We start from the raw sequence: 20,273 nt of genomic DNA, 5'->3' as shown, positions 1-20,273 counted from the left end.
CATTACTTGTATAATGTCATCTTGGGAAATCTACTAATTCAGCAGGATCATAGTGCTATTATAACAAATTAGTTTGCATCTCTAACTTTTCTTCTTATAGTTATTGTCACTAGTGTCCCTCTTTATTCTGGCAGTCCTCTGCTGTAAAGCTGCCTATTCATCCAGAGTTGGTTCAGGAGGAAAGGGAGGGGGGGGTTGGTGATAGTGAAGGACCCAGATTCCCAGGGGAAAGAAGGATCTTTGGCCCGAGAGGGTGATTCTAATGGACACCAGGCTTCCTTCCAGACAGACAGAGAGGGAGGGAGGGAACAGTGAGGAGGGTGGGAGGAGGAGCGGGAGAGTAATGAAAACCATCCATCCATCTCCTGACGTCAGGGAGAGAACAAGAACGTTTAGAGATCTGGAAGAGTTCCCTGAAGTGCGTCAACCAGTCTCAGGCAGGCTCTATCCAAGTTTCAGTCTGCATGTTGATTTACTTGAGTTTCACTTCTGTTTCAAATAAGCTGAAAGTATCTCTGTTGGTGAAGTTCAGCTCAACTTGTTACGCAACAGATCTCATGCCTGCAGTAAAACAAGGGAATGTGCACAACAGGAACCCAAAGTACACAATATGAGGGATGAACCTAAATATTGTATTCAAACGGACAGTTATTTTACCTGAAGGAAAAGAAGTCTATAATTAAAGTCTGGGCGTTTTTTATTTCTTCAAATTGATTTCAATCATGTTGGATTGCCACAAGATTAAAAAAAATCTGATTTTGATTTCACATGGTCTTTGAAAAGTTTGTCTATCTGAAGGGGGAAAAATATATTTCTGTAATGGTGAAAAATAGACATGGATCAGTCAAGTGATTGAATTAATATATTTTATCCAATAATAAAATGCAAAAAATATATAATTTGATATAACATTTGTAAATGGGCAGGTTAAAAAGCAAGCAAGATGGCTACGTTTTAGATATGCCTTAAACATTTAAATTCTAGGACTTGTTGCTAACTAAACACATACAACTGCCTTAATGGGATCCTCACGATATTAATATGGCCCTATGCAGAGCCGTCAAGAAATCTATAAAAGTTCATGACCTTGATCTATGTATACGCCTTTCTTGACCTGCTTGAAAAGTCCTTAAATGTATGTTTAAGAAGGTTTCACTAATTAGTCGTTTCATTAAATACATGTTATTGAAAAGGGGTCACTTCAGGCCTGTTTGTGTTCATATAAAATCATTCGTTTTACCCTGTATTTTAGACCCCATGTACAGGGGAACGTTTGCGTTTACGCAAGGTATGCGTTTTCAAAAAAGTATTCCGTTCATAATACACCAAAAGCAGCGAAGAAGACCCCGGAGCATGGTTGCCATGGTTGCCCTTCTGCTTATTCTCCGCGGTGGACGGCGTTTGCTCCTGCTGTAAATCTCTCCGGACTGTCCACCAGCAGATGAAAAACACCCACCTCTCCGCCTCTTCCAAGGGACGAGGGAACCGTGCGGCAGAGTTTCCGGTAAAAAAAAAAAGAAGACATTTCGCCGGTCAACATGTCCGTTAAAGTTTAAATCTTCCGTACAAAATTAGAAAAGTGCCGGTCAGAGGTCTTCTTTGTTATTTATTGAGCTTTAAAACAAATTGATAACGACTCTATATAATAATATAAGAATAATAAACGGAGCCTCTCTTTTCCTCCCCCTCTTCTGACAGCCCAGCAGCTGATCTCTGAGCAGGAGAGGTGGGGAGAGGTAGGCGGGGCTATTTCATCGTTATCAGAAAATGATCGTATAGAGGCGTAAACACAGAGCCGCTTGACCCCCCAGAGCGTTCCGTTTGCAGATCTATCCACCTTGGGACCGTTATCGTTTGCGGGGTCCGTTTCTATCGTTTTGTTACGGCCTCGTGTAAACGAAAGGGCTATACGGAAGAGAAACTATGCGGATACAACCCGTTTCGTCCTCGTGTAAACGGGGTCTTAGTCAACATTCAATCCTGATTCTGTATGCATCAGCCATAGGTTGCATGTTCAACTCAATTTTGTATTGGTTAATATCCCCAAATAAAAGGTTTGTTGTGGTGGTGGGGTTTCATAAGGATGTAATACCATATTTAATATATCATTTAAATGTCATTATTAAATCTATTTGATGCTTTGAATAAGCACAAATTGCATTGCATACTAATGAAAATGAAGTTAACTATTAAACATTAGCATGATTTAACCAGACTTGGGTAAAAAACCATCCCCACTGCCGATCTTCTATCCTAATACAGAGATAACTTTGTAGTTCGAACAGATAATGACATCTTCGTACACCTCAACAAAGTCCATGCTGATAAGATATTTAGTTTTCACGTGATGATAGTGTTGATTGTATGTCTGATGGGTTTATGTTTGCAGGAGATAATGGAGGAAACAGTGGAGAGGACATCCAGCTGACCACTACCATCACACATGTGGACGGCCCCACTGAGATCTACAAGATGACCGGCAAAGAGGCCCAGGAGTAGATGTCCCACTGTTAATAAACCCCCCTCTACTACCTACTGCTCCAACAACTATATGTAATCCAACAGGCTTTTATTTTGACACTGCCTGGCAATACATTGCATCATAGATCCAGCTCCCATTTAACCAGTCCCATGGATGAATATTATCAACACTCCTGTCCTTTTTCATTTCACAGTGGTACCCTTTTCTTACATTTCATACTTTATGTAAACTGTTATGTTTTTAAATGTTGCACATTGTTTTTTTTACACCCAAAAATGAGATTAGCATGTAAAGAAAAATAATTTCTTGTTGGTCAGAAGTTGCATCTGGCAGCTGTCACACTCCTGATTTTTTTTTTTTTTTAGAAGTACAGTGTGGTAAAACTAAATCCTTTTGACAATGGACCGCGTTAATAGGTAACGTTTTTCAGATACATTTAGTTTAATTTATCGCTTAATTTCCCTGTTGTATTCTCATTCAAGGCCTCAGAGCCTGTCACATGTATCTTTCCATAGAAAGTAGATCATGTTGAGTCCTGCGGTCAATCATTCGAGTGGCGGAGATCTTTTTTTATATCATAAATGTACAGACCACATAGCCACTTTGGGAAATGCATACTGTACGTTCATTATGTTACAATGTAGATATCTATTTTTTATAAAGTGTTTATTTTCAACTTCACAACATACATGCATCAAGCTCTATCAATGTTTTTGAAGTTGGCTGTAGCCTATTATACATGGTTCTTAGTTTTGTTTTTGCTTTTTATTCTAATTTAAATAAAAACACTGACTTAATACCCTGATGTATTATCATAATGTTTACTGGGAACGAAGTCCTTATTTTTGACACTTATTCACAAGTTTAAAGAGGAATACAACTAGGGAAGGGATTATCAACAAAATATCCGTAATTCAGTGTGTCTTGCTTTTTGAGATTTTATTTGTTGGTATGAAACATTTGCTGCAAGTAACTCATTAGTTTGTAATTGATGTCTGACTAAGCGTACATTTATAGGGAAAGGCCGCCACTGCATGGCTCATAGAAGAACAACTCCACTTTCACTTTTATCATTGGTTAAGCTAGCCAAAGAGAGCAAGCGTGAAACCGGAAGTCCTATTATAGTTGTGGTTTTACAGATTTTAAGCACAGGATATTTGACATTAACGATTATTGTATTTGCATTTATACGACTTCCTTTTTCTTAGCTTTGACTCCACTAATTATTGGAGGACTATTTTAATAATAAGTTGCATGTCAAATGTATTTATCACAAAATCAGAACACAATCCAAATACATTAAAGGTGGGGTAGGTAAGTTTCAGAAACCGGCTCGAGTGCACTAAAATTTGAAAGTACACAGCCGAAAAGAATCCGCCCCTTCCTTCAGACTTCCTTACAGAGCACCTCCTCCAACACACATGAACGCGCACATGACTTAGGTTGGCTATATAGTTCAGGGGAATTATAAACCATACAAAACAGATAATTACCTGTCCAAGAGAAAAACAGCGACCACGGCGTCAGATTTAAACTCTGTGTGTTATTCCCTATCTTTATTCAAGAGCGTGGTATTTAAATTTGAGAGCATACTTTATTGATTTCCTTCACTCAAATCCTGTCATCGCACCAAAGACAAACCAGAGTAACCGCCCTTACGGGACGCTGTAATGAGTAAAGCGAACGCACCCGCAAGGACACCTGGCCTCCTATTGGTTGAGGGATTTTGACAGGATTGTTGCACAAAAGTTTCGAGCGCGCACAGAATAAATCTGTAAGCAGCAATATATCTGAGTGCAAGCGTACAGTTTGAGCAGAAGCAGAGCAAATCTAAGTGCAAGCAGGCACTATTTGAGTGCGAGGACAGGGTTTGAGGGAAATAAATACATAAAGTATGCTCTCAAATTTAAATACCACGCTCTTGAATAAAGATAGGGAATAAACCCCATAGGTGTGTTCCATCAGTAGTCGCCATCGTTGAAAAGCAACTCCGATATTGATTCTGGTTTGAATTCTCCTAGTTTCCACTTTCTTTTTGTTCTTAATTTGCTCCGTTACATTATTTATTTTGCCACCAGTAGACGATGCTGCACCTAACTCTGCCATGGTGAAAGTGTCCGCCTGTTGCTGGCGAGTCATTGAAGTACTGCTGCAATGCACGCCCAATGACGGCACGCCCAATGAGGGCACGAGATACATTTGTGCGTGCACGAGATGGAAGGCAGACAGACAGGGCGGCAATCCAATCCGTTTAGCCGGGCCAGCTAAACGGATTGGTCGTACTTTTTACAGTATTACGGCTTCCACAGATGACATTTTTTTTAACGGATTTTTGCTATATACAGTCTATGAATTTTTGTCAAAGCACTTAAGATATTCATTGCTATCGGGATGTTAAGAGCATTCCATGGAATATAACAAAGTGTATCTCGAGCCGGTTTCTCAAATGTACCTACCCCACCTTTAATTGATTTGGTAGCAATTCGTTACATAATTAAATAGATTAAACTCTAAATGGTATGCCTAAAAGCCTAATCTACGTTGTCTGGAAACATCTTTGTATTAGCCTAAAAAAAGTAATAGTAGAAGTAGGCTACATTATAGCCTACATAAATGGTCTCACCAAAATGTGTAACCTCACAGGCTGATTTAGATAATTATTGAGGGTATGACCAGTGTCAGTATTAGGGCCCTGATTTATTATTTGCACTACGACGAGCATATATTCTGTTTAATTTCCCCTACGAAAAGTTGTAATACTCCAACCGGAGTTTTATTTTGAAAATCTTACTAGGAAGTAGTACTAAGAGAGCCATTAGCTTGACGCTGTGAACATCCGCCAGTGTTTCTCTCGGTCCGCCTCTCCTCCCGACTCAATTCAGCTGTTTCGTCGCGAAGCGTCCAATTGGCGGAGGAAAGGGAAAGGAGAGGGGGGAGACTGATGTTCTAGAGAAGGAAGAAAGTAAACGAAATTAAATATTAACACCACCCGTCAGCGGAAAGTTGAAGCGGCACTACTTTGAAGTCGCCGCTTTGGTCCATGCAGAGACAGCGTATGGTGTAAACACGGTAGTGGAGTTGTGACATTGCGCGGTGAGCGACACGGCAGAGGGAAAGGTCTCCTCCCAGGCTGTTGACGGATACAGCTCGGCTCCAGTGAAAGGAGACACGGCCGGACCTGACTGTTCACTACCTCGGCCAGGTAAGACTGCCATGTGTCGATAAACTGTCACATTAATTAACAGCTTCTTACCTGAAGCAACAGTTGTTCTGCTCTACTATCTATGAGACATATTTGCTGTCATTTCTGCCAGCTTTCACAGTGTTCATCCGCAACACTTAGGTCGCACAGTTTACCTAACATAGTTTAAATGTCGTTAAAGCTGTGATTTTGGTGACCAGACACATACATATTCAACTTAATTAATATTAATGTAATATACTATTCAACAGGTGATAGCTTGAGTTTACTCGGTGCTCTCTGGGCCTTCTGCCCTGGTTATTCCCTAAAGGCCCCACCTACTGTGTTAGCCACATAATGACTTATTTTGAAAAAGCCAATAGATTATTCCAGAACAGAAAAGCACTTTTATAGACCTAAACTAGCCACTTCCTTCTCAAGAGCTACAAAGATACATCCGTTAGTTAACTTTCAAATACATGTCCAATTAGTTTTCTGGAAAAAGAGTATACATTCTCTGATTCCAGCATCTTAAAAGAGACTACTTTCTGGGTTTATTTACTCCTCTATTACAGCAACATACAAATCAAATATCTTTGACTTGTGGAAAAAACTATTTGAGGGTGTCATCCTCGACTTTCGGAAACACAGACTAAACTCCCCATTTAAGAATAAAATAAAAATAGATACAAATGAGAATACAACTATTTATATAAACATTAGAAGTAAAAGAAAGAAACGTGTAATAAAATAATAAATAAAATAAAAACGAATTAAAAAAACATGAATACAAACATAGGTTGAATCTAACATTTCCAAATTAAATAAAAGATCTGTGTTTTTCCACAAATAATCATAAAAAAGCACCACATTATATCTCGTTTTAAAAAGGAGATATGTTTATTTCCAGGTATAATAAAATAAAATAAAAATTAATATAAACATTAGTAGAGTGAGAAAAAATGTGTAATATAAAAAAAAATTCATATATTTGATATTAATATATAAATAAAATGTGGTTAGCTGTGACTTCACTGACCACACACATAAGTATTATCCTCACTGATTCATGAGTATACTATTCAACAGGTGATAGTTGAGCTTACTCAGTGCTGTCATGCCACATCATTGACTTATTTTGGAAAGCAAAATGGATTATTCCAGAACAGAAAAGCACTTTAATAGACCTAAACTAGCCACTTCCTTCACATTAGTCGATTATGCAATAGGTAATCGCTTGCAACACTACCTGTGTAGTCCAACATGAACCAGCTAGATGATGTGATGGTTGAAGTGGCTGAGATGTTGACATGAAGCCGTGAGCGTCAGCAGCTCTGGCCGTGAGGAGGACAGAATACAGACCGGCCATTGATAAGGCCAACTCATTAGTACCCCATTCACAGCATCAAAGCTTCCTCTCAACGCCCATCAGCATGAGTGGGTCGCTACACACACTGGAAGCAGAGGATCACACACGTCCTGCCTTCACGCTGATGACAAGGGTTTGGTTTTTGGTGTGACACTCATTACGTTTTATTATGAAGGAGTGAACAGCAGTATGACAGACACTGGCCGAGAGTAAGTGCCTCAGAAATCAGACCAACGTGCTGATATTAACTAGAGCTGCTAAGATAAATCCAACTTTTCATTTCATCTCAAACTTCTTTGACAATATATTGGTTCCAAGGGGGAAAAAGTTTAAATATTCTGATACCAGCGTCTGAAAGGTGGCTATGTTCTGGGTTTATTCATTCCTCAATGACGGTAAACCTCATTGCTTTGAGTTGAATAACATCCTCTTGGACTTTAGGAAGCACAGATCTTTCTAGGGCTAAACTCCCCATTTAAGAATAAAGTCAAACGAAAGATAAATACAAATATAGAATACAAATATTTCTATAAACATTAGAAGATAAAGTGGACCTATCATGCTATATTTGAAACATATATTGTAGGGCCATACCTATATAAATATATATATTTTTTCAAAATACCAAACAGATCCTGCATTTTAGCCATGCCTCATTTCGCTCTATTTGCTCTTTCCAGCCCTGTTTTTGCAGGGGGCTGATTCTGTGAGCTGCAACTGACTACACCCCCCTGCAGGAGAGGGGAGTTGGAAGTTACTTTGGCATTAGGGCAGGGATATCTAGATACTTTCCAAGGTTTGACATAATGAATTGTGTTACTTTTAAAGCAAGCAACAATGTTTTCAAATCTGTAATCAAAAAGCTCCTCAAAAACGCTATCGAAGCAGTTCCTCCGTTGCTACGTTAGTTCAAACAGTAACAACGGACTATTTTTCTTAGCGGATGCATGTCAATTTAAATCAATACAACCCTTTTTTAAATCAATAAAATCATTTTCTAAATCCATAAAAGCATTTCAATTAATATTGGGAGTCATGTCGTTACTTTGTCGAGAATGTGGCCATGTAATAAGCGGGATAATGTGCACATTGCATCATGTGCCTTCATGCCGATCTAGATCCCTCCGCTTCGCGTCGGGCTCCTGACCAGCCAGTCGGTGTTCTTTTCCCCATAATGACTGCGTCGCTGCACATTATCCCGCACATATGATTATAGAGTCATTATTCATTTGGTTTAAAGCAGGAGGCGCAAACGCTTGGCTCGGGGAGGGAGAAAAAGAGCCAGAGCGGAGAATAAACAGAAGGGCAACCATGGCAACCATGCAAGGGAAGTCTTCTTCGCTACTTTTGTGGCAGACTACAGCGCCACTTACAGGCCTGGCATATGTACTACAGCGTCTCCAGCGCTTTCGAGCAGCAATGGCCGGCTGTGGCCCAACCTCTCATTCCCCTGATAGGTGGAGAATTGACCAATAGCCGTAGCACCACTGTCCTGACGTCAGGACAGTGTTCAAATCTGGATCAGTCTGTATCAGATCCGTTGCAGCCCCGTTTTTAGAGATTTGGGTATGAAGGAAAAGAGAGGGTTGTGTTTTCTGACACTTGGTGAGTTCCCTGACACACCGGGGACACATATTCATGTATAAAAGACGTACAAAAGTGCATTTTGCATGATAGGTCCCCTTTAAGGAAACATTTGTAATACAGTTAAAAAAAAATTCATATAAACATAAAAAGTATGTATTTTTACTTTATTTTTCTCATACTGCCTGTGCTGCAGCACCTCTTTTCACCCTCTGTCTGAAACCAGAGCCCAGTCTGCTCTGATTGGTTAGCTGGCCGGCTCTGTTGTGATTGGTCAACCACTTCGAGATGTCATGCAACTGAGCCTATCACGCACAATGTGGCGCGAGTGTTAATGATGTCATTATGTTGCAGAAGTAACAAAGGTGTCCAATGGAGGCGTTTTGGTGGGATTTGAGCATTTGCAGACCATTTACATGCACTAAAACCTATGTAACAAACTACAAAAAAGGGAACCCCCCTAAAAGCATAATAGGGCCTCTTAAACTAGAGATGTGGTCATCATTTGCCAGGAATAAATCAATCAACGATAACGTATTATATCGAGTAATGTACTTAAGAAATCCTATCATGAAAAGCTGCATGCTGTTTTATTAGAAATGAAGATGATGACGTCCATGAACAGCTGCCTTGTGTAATGCTGTCGGGTCTGATCATGAGCCTGTCTGCTGTAATTCCTCACAACAAACACTAACCACTTATTTTATTCCCAATCATTTTTCATTTCCTCAACCCGTTTCCTCAAATAATACTTTCCGAGATGGGTGTGTTTTCAAACTCTCTAGCAGCTTTGGTGCTGGTGGGTTCGCCCAGATTGCTGGCAGGATTTAACGTGACATGTGATGCATGTCAATTGATTAGTAACAGGAGGAGGGGGCTATTTGGGAACAATGTCTCGCCTAATGCAAGGATGAGATTAAAAAAACTCCTGGTTTTAGATTTAGGGAAGGATGGATTTGAATCTGATCAGTCTGTGTCCATATGAGTTTAGGTTCTGAACAATAGATGATCTGTTGGGTCATGTGGGAAGTAGCCGTAACCAATGCTGTAATACCTTATCCAGACGACACATGGCTACTGAATTTTACCAGCTACTCAAGAGATTATTAGGGCCCGAGCACAGAGCGCTAGGACCCGACGGCGTCCTAGCACGAAGTGCGAGGAACCTATTGTTATTGGTGGTATTATTATTATAGTGCTGGCGTTTCCTCTTTTTGAGGTCTTTAGGATGCTTCAAAAGTTGTATAATTTTGCACGGACACCAGGACTGGTGAAAAATTCAATATTCTGGAGTCAATGGGTTAAATATTCCAACCTGCTCACTAGCGCCACCTATCAAAATCCCATTTTGGAAAACATTTACAAAGTCGCACCGTAACTCCGAATGACCTGAAATCTTGCACACATATCCGGGTGGACCTGCTCTACAAATAATCCTCTTGGAACCCTAAGCTCCGCCGACATTTAATTTAAATTAGCATAATGTTCAAAACAGTTAAATATCCACTTAATTTTCAGTTTTTCAACACCAAACTTCGTATACAGCATCGGCGGAGGGTCAGACACATTACCGTAGAAAATGAGCATGTTAGGACGATAAATATTGCCGCCGTCTATCAAAACGTACTCGCAAAAAGACGGGGCTTAGAAAGAAATGCTCATAACTCATCAACAATGTATAACACCACCAATTTATAACTCAAGAGCGGATGGACACATTTTTATTTATTTTTTTACACATACTCTCGGGGTGACTACGAACTCAGATTTAAAGTGTCGCAACAAATTCAGAATGTGGGCGTGGCCTATACGTTTTTTTAAAATTGCGATAGCATAAAATGAGCTTCGGACGCAAAACTTGGGACACACGTCAGAGCCCACGACCTTTTCGAGAATGTAAAAAAAACAACGTAATTTTCCTAAAAAACTGCTCACTAGCGCCCCCTATTGTGTGGTAGTCACATATAGTTTCTCAGAACTTAACGAATTTTGGCACAGACATTCCTCATGGAATTGCGGACATATTTGTAAATAGATTCCATTATCCCCGCCCCCAGAGAAGTCGGCCATTTTGAAAGATGTGCGTTTTTCATGCATTTTAAGCACATTCTTGCGAACTCCTCCTAGGGGAATGATCGGAAAAATTCCAATCCAGCACAAGTTCAGCCCCTATCCAATATGATGCTAAATTGAGAAGAACATTTTTGATGGCTCAATCGTGGAGGTCGTAAGCTAACAGCGAATACACAATTTTTGACGATTTACATGTCGCAAATTACTCCAAACTACTCGGATATAGTTATTCCGATATTCACGAAACGCTGTATACATAATGCTATTATGATTGCACACATATTTCGAATTGCCTTCCATTAACCCCGCCCCCCAGAAAGTCGGCCATTTTGAAAAATGTGCGTTTTTCAGCCATTTTAAGCACATTCTTGCGAACTCCTCCTAGGGGAATGATCGGAAAAATTCCAATGCAGGACAGGTTCAGCCCCTGGCCAATGTCATGAAGAATTGTGGATTACATTTTTGATAAATCAATCGTGGAGGTTGTAAGCTAACAGCGAATACACCATTTTTGACGATTTACATGTCGCAAATTACTCCAAACTACTCGGATATAGTTATTCCGATATTCACGAAATACTGTATACACATTGCTTTTCAAATTGGCTTTTATTAGCCCCGCCCCCGACAAAGTCGGCCATTTTCAAAAATGTTCGTTTTTCATGCATTTTAAGCACATTCTTGCCAACTCCTCCTAGGGGAATGATTGGAAAATTCCGATCCAGGACAAGTTCATCCCCTATCCAATATGATGCTAAATTGCGAAGAAAATTGTTGATAAATCGATCGATCGATCGTAAGCTAACAGCGAATACACCAGTTTTGACCATTTACAATGTCGCAAATGACTCCAAACTACTCCAAATTACTCGCAAATAGTTTTTCCGATATTCACGAAACGCTGTATACACATTGCTATTATGATTGCACACATATTTCAAATTGCTTTTCATTAGCCCCGCCCCCCAGAAAGTCGGCCATTTTGAAAGATTTGCGTTTCTAATGCATTTTAAGCACATTTTTGTTAACTCCTCCTGGGGAAATGATCAGAACAATTTCAATCCAGGACAAGTTCAGCCCCTATCCAATATGATGCTAAATTGGGAAGACATTTTTTGAGAGCTCAATCGTGGAGGTTGCAAGCTAACAGCGAATACACCATTTTTGACGATTTACATGTAGCAAATTACTCCAAACTACTCGCATATAGTTTTTCCGATATTCACGAAACGCTGTATGCACATTGCTATTATGATTGCGGACATATTTCAAATGTGCTTTTATTAGCCCCGCCCTCCAGAAAGTGTGCCATTTTACAAAATGTGCGTTTCTCATGCATTTTAAGGACATTTCTGCAAACTCCTCATAGGGGAATGATAGGAAAAATTCCAATCCAGGAATCCAACTTCAGCGCATATCCAATGTCATGCTACATTGAGAAGGAATAGTCCTTCGCTCAAACGGGGAGCTCGTAGGCTAACGGAGAATGTACCATTTTTGACCAATTATATGTCAGATAACCTACTGAGACCTGCCTGTCTGCCTGGCACATCAACTCACACACACACACACACACACACACACATACACACACACACACACACACACACACAAACAAACAGACACACACACACACTCACCTACTGTTAGTCCAACAACGCCCTTTGCTGGCGGCATAGTCATTACAACAGACACCTATACACTCCCTAACCCTAACTCTATTTGTAGATATCTCCTAAAGCCTACAAATATAGTGTGAAATGTAGGCCTGGTACATATATTATTGAGCGATATACAGTGGGGCAAAAAAGTATTTAGTCAGCCACCAATTGTGCAAGTTCTCCCACTTAAAAAGATGAGAGAGGCCTGTAATTTTCATCCTAGGTACACTTCAACTATGAGAGACAGAATGGGGGGAAAGAATCCAGGAAATCACATTGTAGGATTTTTAATGAATTAATTGGTAAATTCCTCGGTAAAATAAGTATTTGGTCACCTACAAACAAACAAGATTTCTGGCTCTCACAGACCTGTAACTTCTTTAAGGGCCTCCTCTGTCCTCCACTTGTTAACTGTATTAATGGCACCTGCTTAAACTCGTTATCAGTATAAAATACACCTGTCCAAAATCTCAAACAGTCACACTCCAAACTCCACTATGGCCAAGACCAAAGAGCTGTCAAAGGACACCAGAAACAAAATTGTAGACCTGCACCAGGCTGGGAAGACTGAATCTGCAATAGGTTAGGCAAAGTAATTGGGGTCTTATCGCAGGTTGTCCCACTTCATGTGTATTTCTCAGGAAGCGGCTCCCATATTTGGAGCAAAGCTGCTACTTTTGGTAAGCAGCTAGGTGTGAAGAAATCAACTGTGGGAGCAATTATTAGAAAATGGAAGACATACAAGACCACTGATAATCTCCCTCGATCTGGGGCTCCACGCAAGATCTCACCCCGTGGGGTCAAAATGATCACAAGAACGGTGAGCAAAAATCCCAGAACCACACGGGGGGGCCTGGTCAATGACCTGCAGAGAGCTGGGACCAAAGTAACAAAGGCTACCATCAGTAACACACTACGCCACCAGGGACTCAAATCCTGCAGTGCCAGACGTGTCCCCCTGCTTAGGCCAGTACATGTCCAGGCCCGTCTGAAGTTTGCTAGAGAGCATTTAGATGATCCAAAAGAGGATTGGGAGAATGTCATATGGTCAGATGAAACCAAAATAGAACTTTTTGTTTAAAAACTCAACTAGACGTGTTTGGAGGAGAAAGAATGCTGAGTTGCATCCAAAGAACACCATACCTACTGTGAAACATGGGGGTGGAAACATCATGCTTTGGGGCTGTTTTTCTGCAAAGGGACCAGGACGACTGATCCGTGTAAAGGAAAGAATGAATGGGACCATGTATCGTGAGATTTTGAGTGACAACCTCCTTCCATCAGCAAGGGCATTGAAGATGAAACATGGCTGGGTCTTTCAGCATGACAATGATCCCAAACACACCGCCCGGGCAACGAAGGAGTGGCTTCGTAAGAAGCATTTCAAGGTTCTGAAGTGGCCTAGCCAGTCTCCAGATCTCAACCCCATAGAAAATCTTTGGAGGGAGTTGAAAGTCTGTGTTGCCCAGCGACAGCCCCAAAACATCACTGCTCTAGAGGAGATCTGCATGGAGGAATGGGCCAAAATACCAGCAAGTGTGTGAAAACCTTGTGAAGACTTACAGAAAACGTTTGACCTCTGTCATTGCCAACAAAGGGTATATAACAAAGTATTGAGATGAACTTTTGTTATTGACCAAATACTTATTTTCCACCATAATTTGCAAATAAATTCTTTAAAAATCAGACAATGTGATTTTCTGGATTTTTTTGTTCTCATTTTGTCTCTCATAGTTGAGGTATACCTAGGATGAAAATTACAGGCCTCTCATCTTTTTAAGTGGGAGAACTTGCACAATTGGTGGCTGACTAAATACTTTTTTGCCCCACTGTATATTATACACACTGTTCTGCTTTATGCACTGACCTCAGCAGCTGTTCTCACTGTAAACATCGCCTCACAATGAAAGCAGTTGTATGATAGATAGCCTAACATCCAGAGGAGATGTGATTAGTGAGTAAACAAACGGTAAAGGGCAGAAAGTCTGATGCACATTTGATCATTTTAAATAACTTATCATCACAACGGAAACAACACTGTTGGCTGAAATCGACTCAGGAGAATACATCAGTGTACCCTTGGTTATAGCTCCTCCAGAGAGACTCCTCTCTCCTCTAAATCAGTGTATCCTCGGTTACGGCTCTTCCAGACAGCCTCCTCGATAATCGATCCTCGACGACCCTTTAGAGAAATTTGTTTTCCTTCGAGACGGCGTGCCGACATCCGTTTCCGGGTCGCTGCCGGAGGACCTGGGAGTCTGGGACACGAAAATTGGAGAAATGACAAACGGCTCATTTCCGAGGACTCGCGCGCGTCTGCTTGACGCCGGGACGACCGGCTGCCCTCCCCGACAGGCGCACGGACGCGAGGGCCCGCTCATCACTGCGCACATGTGCGACCTCAGTTTTAATTGCTTTTGTTTTTTGGGCCTTGTGAGTCAGGCAAATCTACCAACTAGTTGTCAATTGACAGAAAAATACAACTATTTGACTATCGATAAATTGCAATTTCTCCTACAGAAATGGCAGAAGATGCTGTGTTTTAGCCGCTCCAATATGGAGATTTCCTGGCCTGCCTTTCTCTGTTTAATATTGACGAATCCACTCATCTATATATCACATTTTCTTCTCTGCTCAGTTTGGACTCACTTTCACCTTTCTTCCTTTTATCTACACGCACAAAGTCCTGTGAAAATGGATTGAAAAAAGACATGTCATGATAAGTGGACAAAATCTATTAGAAATATCCCAAAAATCGCCAACTCTTTTGTTGATTGTTTTTCGTCATTTCTCATACAAAAAATGCTGTTTTTTCCGCCTTTCAAATATGGAGATTTCCTGCTTTTCTCTCTGTTTTATATGAAATCAAAATACATATATTTGTGTTAGACCAAACAATTAATTGAAAAATGCATAAAATAATTAGCAGATTATTCTATAATGGAAAAAAAATCCGTATTTGCAGCCTAAGCAGCCACTTGCATATTGCTGCTGCAAGTTTTGAGCCCTGCTAATTGGATCAGTGCGTGTGGTTGAAGTGTCTCCTGTGCCTGTCCTCTGACAGAATGCTGCCCGACCCGATCGGCAGCTCTGTAGCGACTTGTTGTCGAACAGGAGGAGGATTTAGCGAGGCGGGATCCTCTCTTCACGATCTGTTTCCTCATAGAGCGGCCCCACAGCTCTTTCTTTCTACACACTTTGTTGAAATAGGAGTGTGTGTGTACATGCCGGTGTGTACTTGCTTTGGTCTGTTTAGAGTGAACTTACTACTTCCTTACATGGCTGAGTGAGTGCTCCCATAATCTGTCCAGCACACAGACGCAGAACTTAAGTATATGTTTCTAAAAGTGACTGTTTAAAGTACATGTTTTTACCTCATCAAAGACTACATCACACTCTCTGCTTCTACACACTCATCAACACTTAAATAGTCCTGTCATGCACATGTTGTGTATTCTTTGAAAGAGTTTAGAGTGGAACCAATGAGTCGATTGATTAAATATATATATCATTGGTGAAGAATATCTTTGGGGTCTTTCCAGCTGGTTTTGTTGGTTCTCTCATGCCCCTTTCACACCAACGCGGTTCCCGTTCTAGCTCCGTGCTAGTGCTCTTCTGGTTCGGAACCGTTTTTCTTTTCAGCCCCCGTTTTGTTCACACCGCCCAGAGCCCAACTGGTGCTGCCGCGGCTGCGTCATGACGTCACCGTTTACGTAGCTGATTTTCTCCCCAACAACAACAACAATGGGGGACTGCGTCGGGTCGATGATCGTGTTCCTTTTAATCATACGAAGCCAGATTAAATTAAATAACTACTTCTCAACCCTTGTACTTTTCTCCAGAGTGCTGTGGTGCGTGCGTGCGTGCTCTGCATAGTGCATGTTGCAGTCACGAGGCCTGCAGTGGTTAGTTTGAATTCCTCCCTCCCCAGGAGCAGATGCTCAGAGGAGTGGTGGTGACTTAGCGGATGTACAGTCACACCCATCTGTTGGTTTGGCAACTGAGACGTGCTTTCATGAAATACCATTGGTAACTGGATCATTTCCTACTGACTTCAAAGCAGAAACACTCTTACATATACTTTCATGTGTTTGTCATTGTAATCCACACATTAACTGTAGGCAATGATGGTAGACTTTTCACTACTTGCTTCAGGAAGCAGTAATCAGACATAAAGCTCAGATGTTGCACATTTTTTCAAGGCCAAGCAGGAAGTGTTGTCATAGCAACCATCTCAGATAGGTAGTTAGACCTAATTTCCCCTCATTCCTGTAAATGTGTCAGGAGTTTTTGTGAATCATTGCTATGGTTTCTCTCTGCCTTTACACTGAAGTTGTGCATAGCTTTTGTTTGTCAGTCTAAGTTGAAGACACAGTTGACAATTAGAAAGAGAGAAAAGGCGTCTCCACCCAAACCAGGAGCATTATAATCCACCATGACCTGCTTTAAAACGACTTCCACCTGCTCACAGCTACAGAGCTTTATCACTGTTGTGTGTGGGTCAGGATATAAATCAGTTGCATTTAGTTTGGTTCAAACTTTGTGTTGAATGATCTTACCTTTCAATCCTTACAAGTTAACAAGAAAAGGCTACTGCAACAACATGACAATCATTTGTTTCAGTTTTAGTTACCTATAGCCATACGGTGGCCGACAGGTGCAAACACGCTACGACGACCCGCAACACTTCCATTAGGAAAAATGCGCTGCACTTTCAAAAACAATGCAGGTATAAAGCACAAATGTTCCAAAACGCATGCAAATGAAAAAACATCTTCACCAAGATGCCAGAGTCCTGCATCGGGTCGGGTACCCGCGGGTACCCCGCAAAAAAGGTGATTCGCAGGTGGTATTTTTTCAAACGCTTTTTTCGGGGTTCGGTTCTGGGTAAAACAAAGATGATGCGGGTCGGGTCGTGGGTATTGCATAATAAATATATTAAAATAATTTAGTTTAATGTTTAAATAATCCTCAGACCTCTCCCCCGCGGGTCCGCGCATAATCATAACCTCTGCAGCGCATCAATCTGCTGCTGAGCGCGCCACATTCAAAATGGCTGAGGTGAAGCTCTCTAGCGGAGAATACAGCATTTTCAATAACACTTCCTCAAGAGCGAAATCCAACGTCTGGGAGGCTTTTGGTTCCTAGATGGAGAAAATAACCAACATCCCACGCTTTTTGAGACAAATATGCAACTGCGTGTGTTAATAATTGCACGTTTTCACTGCTCATATATATGCGGGTTCGAGTCGGGTTGCGGATCTTGTACCGACGGGTCGGGTCGGGTTAGGGAACTAATTGGCAATATCTGCGGGTAGCGGGGCGGGTTCGGTATTGCACGTCGCGGGTGCGGGGCGGGAGCGGGTCTTGAAAATCAGGCCCGTGCAGGACTCTGCAAGATGCATAGTTTGTCTGTTTCATAATTGTAATGTTGTCAGTATATTTGTAATGACTAGGTTAGGTAGCTAGCCTTTACTTCTCCTTGTCCTCGTGTCCTCCGTTGTGTTTTAAACACTGCACATGTCTCGTCAAGTTGGTGAATGTTTTCTAAATGCTGTCCTTGTCTTGTCAACTTGGTGGAGATGTTTCATGTGTTTTGGCGCATTTGTGTTTTTAAAAGATGCATTTTTACAATTTTCTGACTTTTTCTATATACATAGATTCTTGTAGAAAGATGAACTTCAGGTTTTTCAGCCTAATTAAATCATTGTTAGGGGCAGTCCCAAAATCAATCGCACACTTCCCTTTTGTTAATTAGTTTTTGTCCAAATGTACTATCAGTAGGCAATATAGTATCGGTATCTACTTTTCTTCAATAAAATGTAGAAAAGCAGCAAACGACAAATCGGCAAAGACATTTCAAATCAGTGAAGCTGGAAAATGATTTTGAAGGAGTTTTTTTTTTTTTCATGTTGCTTTGAGCATTACCTCATGACAGCCCACTGTGTGTTGTGACTTGTCGCCGCCTCCCAGCACTGTGGGCCTGTGACAGCATGTCATGAGCTAACACAGTAACCCAAAATGCATCGCTTTAGTAAAACACACTTTTGGAAGGTTCTTTCTTTGATGAAGGAATGTGTGTGTGTGTGTGTGTGTGTGTGTGTGTGTGGATTCTGAGCACAGGCTTATGACATTACATTTAGCTTACGCTGTTATCCTAAGCAACTGACAATAAGTGCAAGCAGTGATTAAGAAACCAACCCAAAAGCAAGAGTCCTGCAGGTAGCTATTCATTATCGCTGCATGCATCTTAAATAAGCAAAACAAAAGATAATGGTAGGCATGAGCAACAACGCCATCTTCAGTCTGTTTCCCTCTGTCGTTTTAGCAGAGGAATTTCATTAGCTGTGGATAAATATTGAACTATGTATAAGCATTTTAAAATATCTATTCAGCCTTTTTCTGAGCTATAAAAAAAAAAAAAGAGAATATATACTTTTTTTTACTGACATTATACAAATGTCATGAGGACATGCCTACACAATGACACTAGTTGTACCTTAAATACATTCACTCATGTCTCTTCTTAACATTATAAGGACCTAGGGCATGGGTCGGCAACAGGCGGCCCGCGGGCCATTGTTGGCCCGCCAGCAATAATATTTGGCCCGTAGTTTTGAGAATACAAAAAAAAAAGTATTTTGAGATTTCTTTTTTTTTTACAACATCGGACCGACAGTCGCACATATAGGCTATAATGTCCGAATAGAGAATCTACCTCCACCCGAAGAACCCTTATTGTACTTTATCCATGTTGAGAGTGAATGACACACAGCACAGGCACAATCAGGCTGCGGGTTGCACTGACGCTGATAGCGGATCAATAGGTGGACAGCGCGTGGTGCTGTGGTTTAAAAAAAATAACACCAGCTCACTAAATCATTCAAACGTAACAAAGTTCAGGAAAAACATTGACAACAAAATTGGAGAAGCCGCTTGATCATGGAGGGCGAGGAGTGGTGGTGCATATGCTCCTGAAACGACAGAGCAAACACGCTACATCAGGGATAATAATTACAATGAGCCATTCATTCAAAAATATCAAAAATATAATTAGGCTATTAAATAGTGCTGTGCTTGGTACTCACTTAATGTGAAAACTGACCCATCGGTCGCTATTTTTTGGATATCTGGTGATATGGACGTCACTTTAATCCGCAGGCAGTTCTCGAGGTTTTTATGCGTCAATCGATTCCTCTCGTGCGTCTTTATCGCATTCATTGAAGAAAAGGACGACTCGCATGTATAGGTGGAAGGGAACATTGTGAGCACATAAAATGTGAGTCTCTTGATCGTGCTATACTCCTCTGAGCTTCCCACCCAAAAGGCACTCAGACTCCGCACTTCTGAGCGCATCGCTGACCAGGGAGCTTGTTTGAAAATCAATTAGCTCCATTTCTAATGCAGCCTCGTCTAAGGAGGGGATCATTTGTTCCACTTGGTCCGACTGTGAGAGGATCGCGTACAAAGGCAATGATGTCTTTTGGGATGGAGTAGTCCTCAAACCTTGACGTGAAGTTGGCCCGTAGCTGCTTGATGAAGTCCACCATCAGCTCTGTCACTTGTCCCAGTGCCTGGGATTTTAGTGTACTGAAATGGAGGAGCCTGCCAGTGGATATGTCTGACTCGAACAACTCCAGCTTCCTCGTGAAGGATTCAAGCTTTTCAACCATGTCCACTATGGTTTTGCCTCTCCCCTGTAGCTGCAGGTTAAGCTGGTTTAGGTGGCCAAATATATCCGCTAAAAATGCTACATTGGACATGAACCTTTCGTCTCCCAGAAGGGCAAGGTGGTCAGCTGCTGCCCTAATCTTGCTCAATCTAAGAAACGCCTTGACCTCATCCAGTAGCGCACAGAAGCGGTCCAACGCTTTCCCTTTGCTCAACCAGTGCACGTATTTGTGAAGCAGCAGGTCATCGTGG

The 20,273-nt window shown here is 41.3% G+C and overlaps 2 protein-coding genes across 2 annotated transcripts in view; both read left to right on the top strand.

Moving 5' to 3' along the window:
* wls (Wnt ligand secretion mediator) overlaps window positions 1-3,281 on the top strand; it is a 40,077-nt gene extending 36,796 nt beyond the window's left edge. Inside the window, exon 12 of the mRNA XM_034215502.1 lies at window positions 2,390-3,281. Within this exon, the coding sequence (XP_034071393.1) occupies window positions 2,390-2,499 (110 nt within the window). The 3' untranslated portion in view covers window positions 2,500-3,281. The remainder of the gene's footprint in view (window positions 1-2,389) is intronic.
* Window positions 3,282-5,325: 2,044 nt separating this feature from the next.
* Window positions 5,326-20,273, top strand: part of gng12a (guanine nucleotide binding protein (G protein), gamma 12a) — a 64,019-nt gene continuing 49,071 nt past the window's right edge. The window contains exon 1 of the mRNA XM_034215308.1: window positions 5,326-5,684. The gene's annotated coding sequence lies outside the window, so the exon portion shown is untranslated. The remainder of the gene's footprint in view (window positions 5,685-20,273) is intronic.

Source organism: Gymnodraco acuticeps, unplaced genomic scaffold, assembly GCF_902827175.1.
Source record: "Gymnodraco acuticeps unplaced genomic scaffold, fGymAcu1.1, whole genome shotgun sequence".
In the NCBI taxonomy this organism is placed as follows: Eukaryota; Metazoa; Chordata; class Actinopteri; order Perciformes; family Bathydraconidae; genus Gymnodraco; species Gymnodraco acuticeps.
The sequence above is the reverse complement of the archived record's forward strand: the minus strand, read 5'-3'. Positions and strand labels throughout refer to the sequence as shown.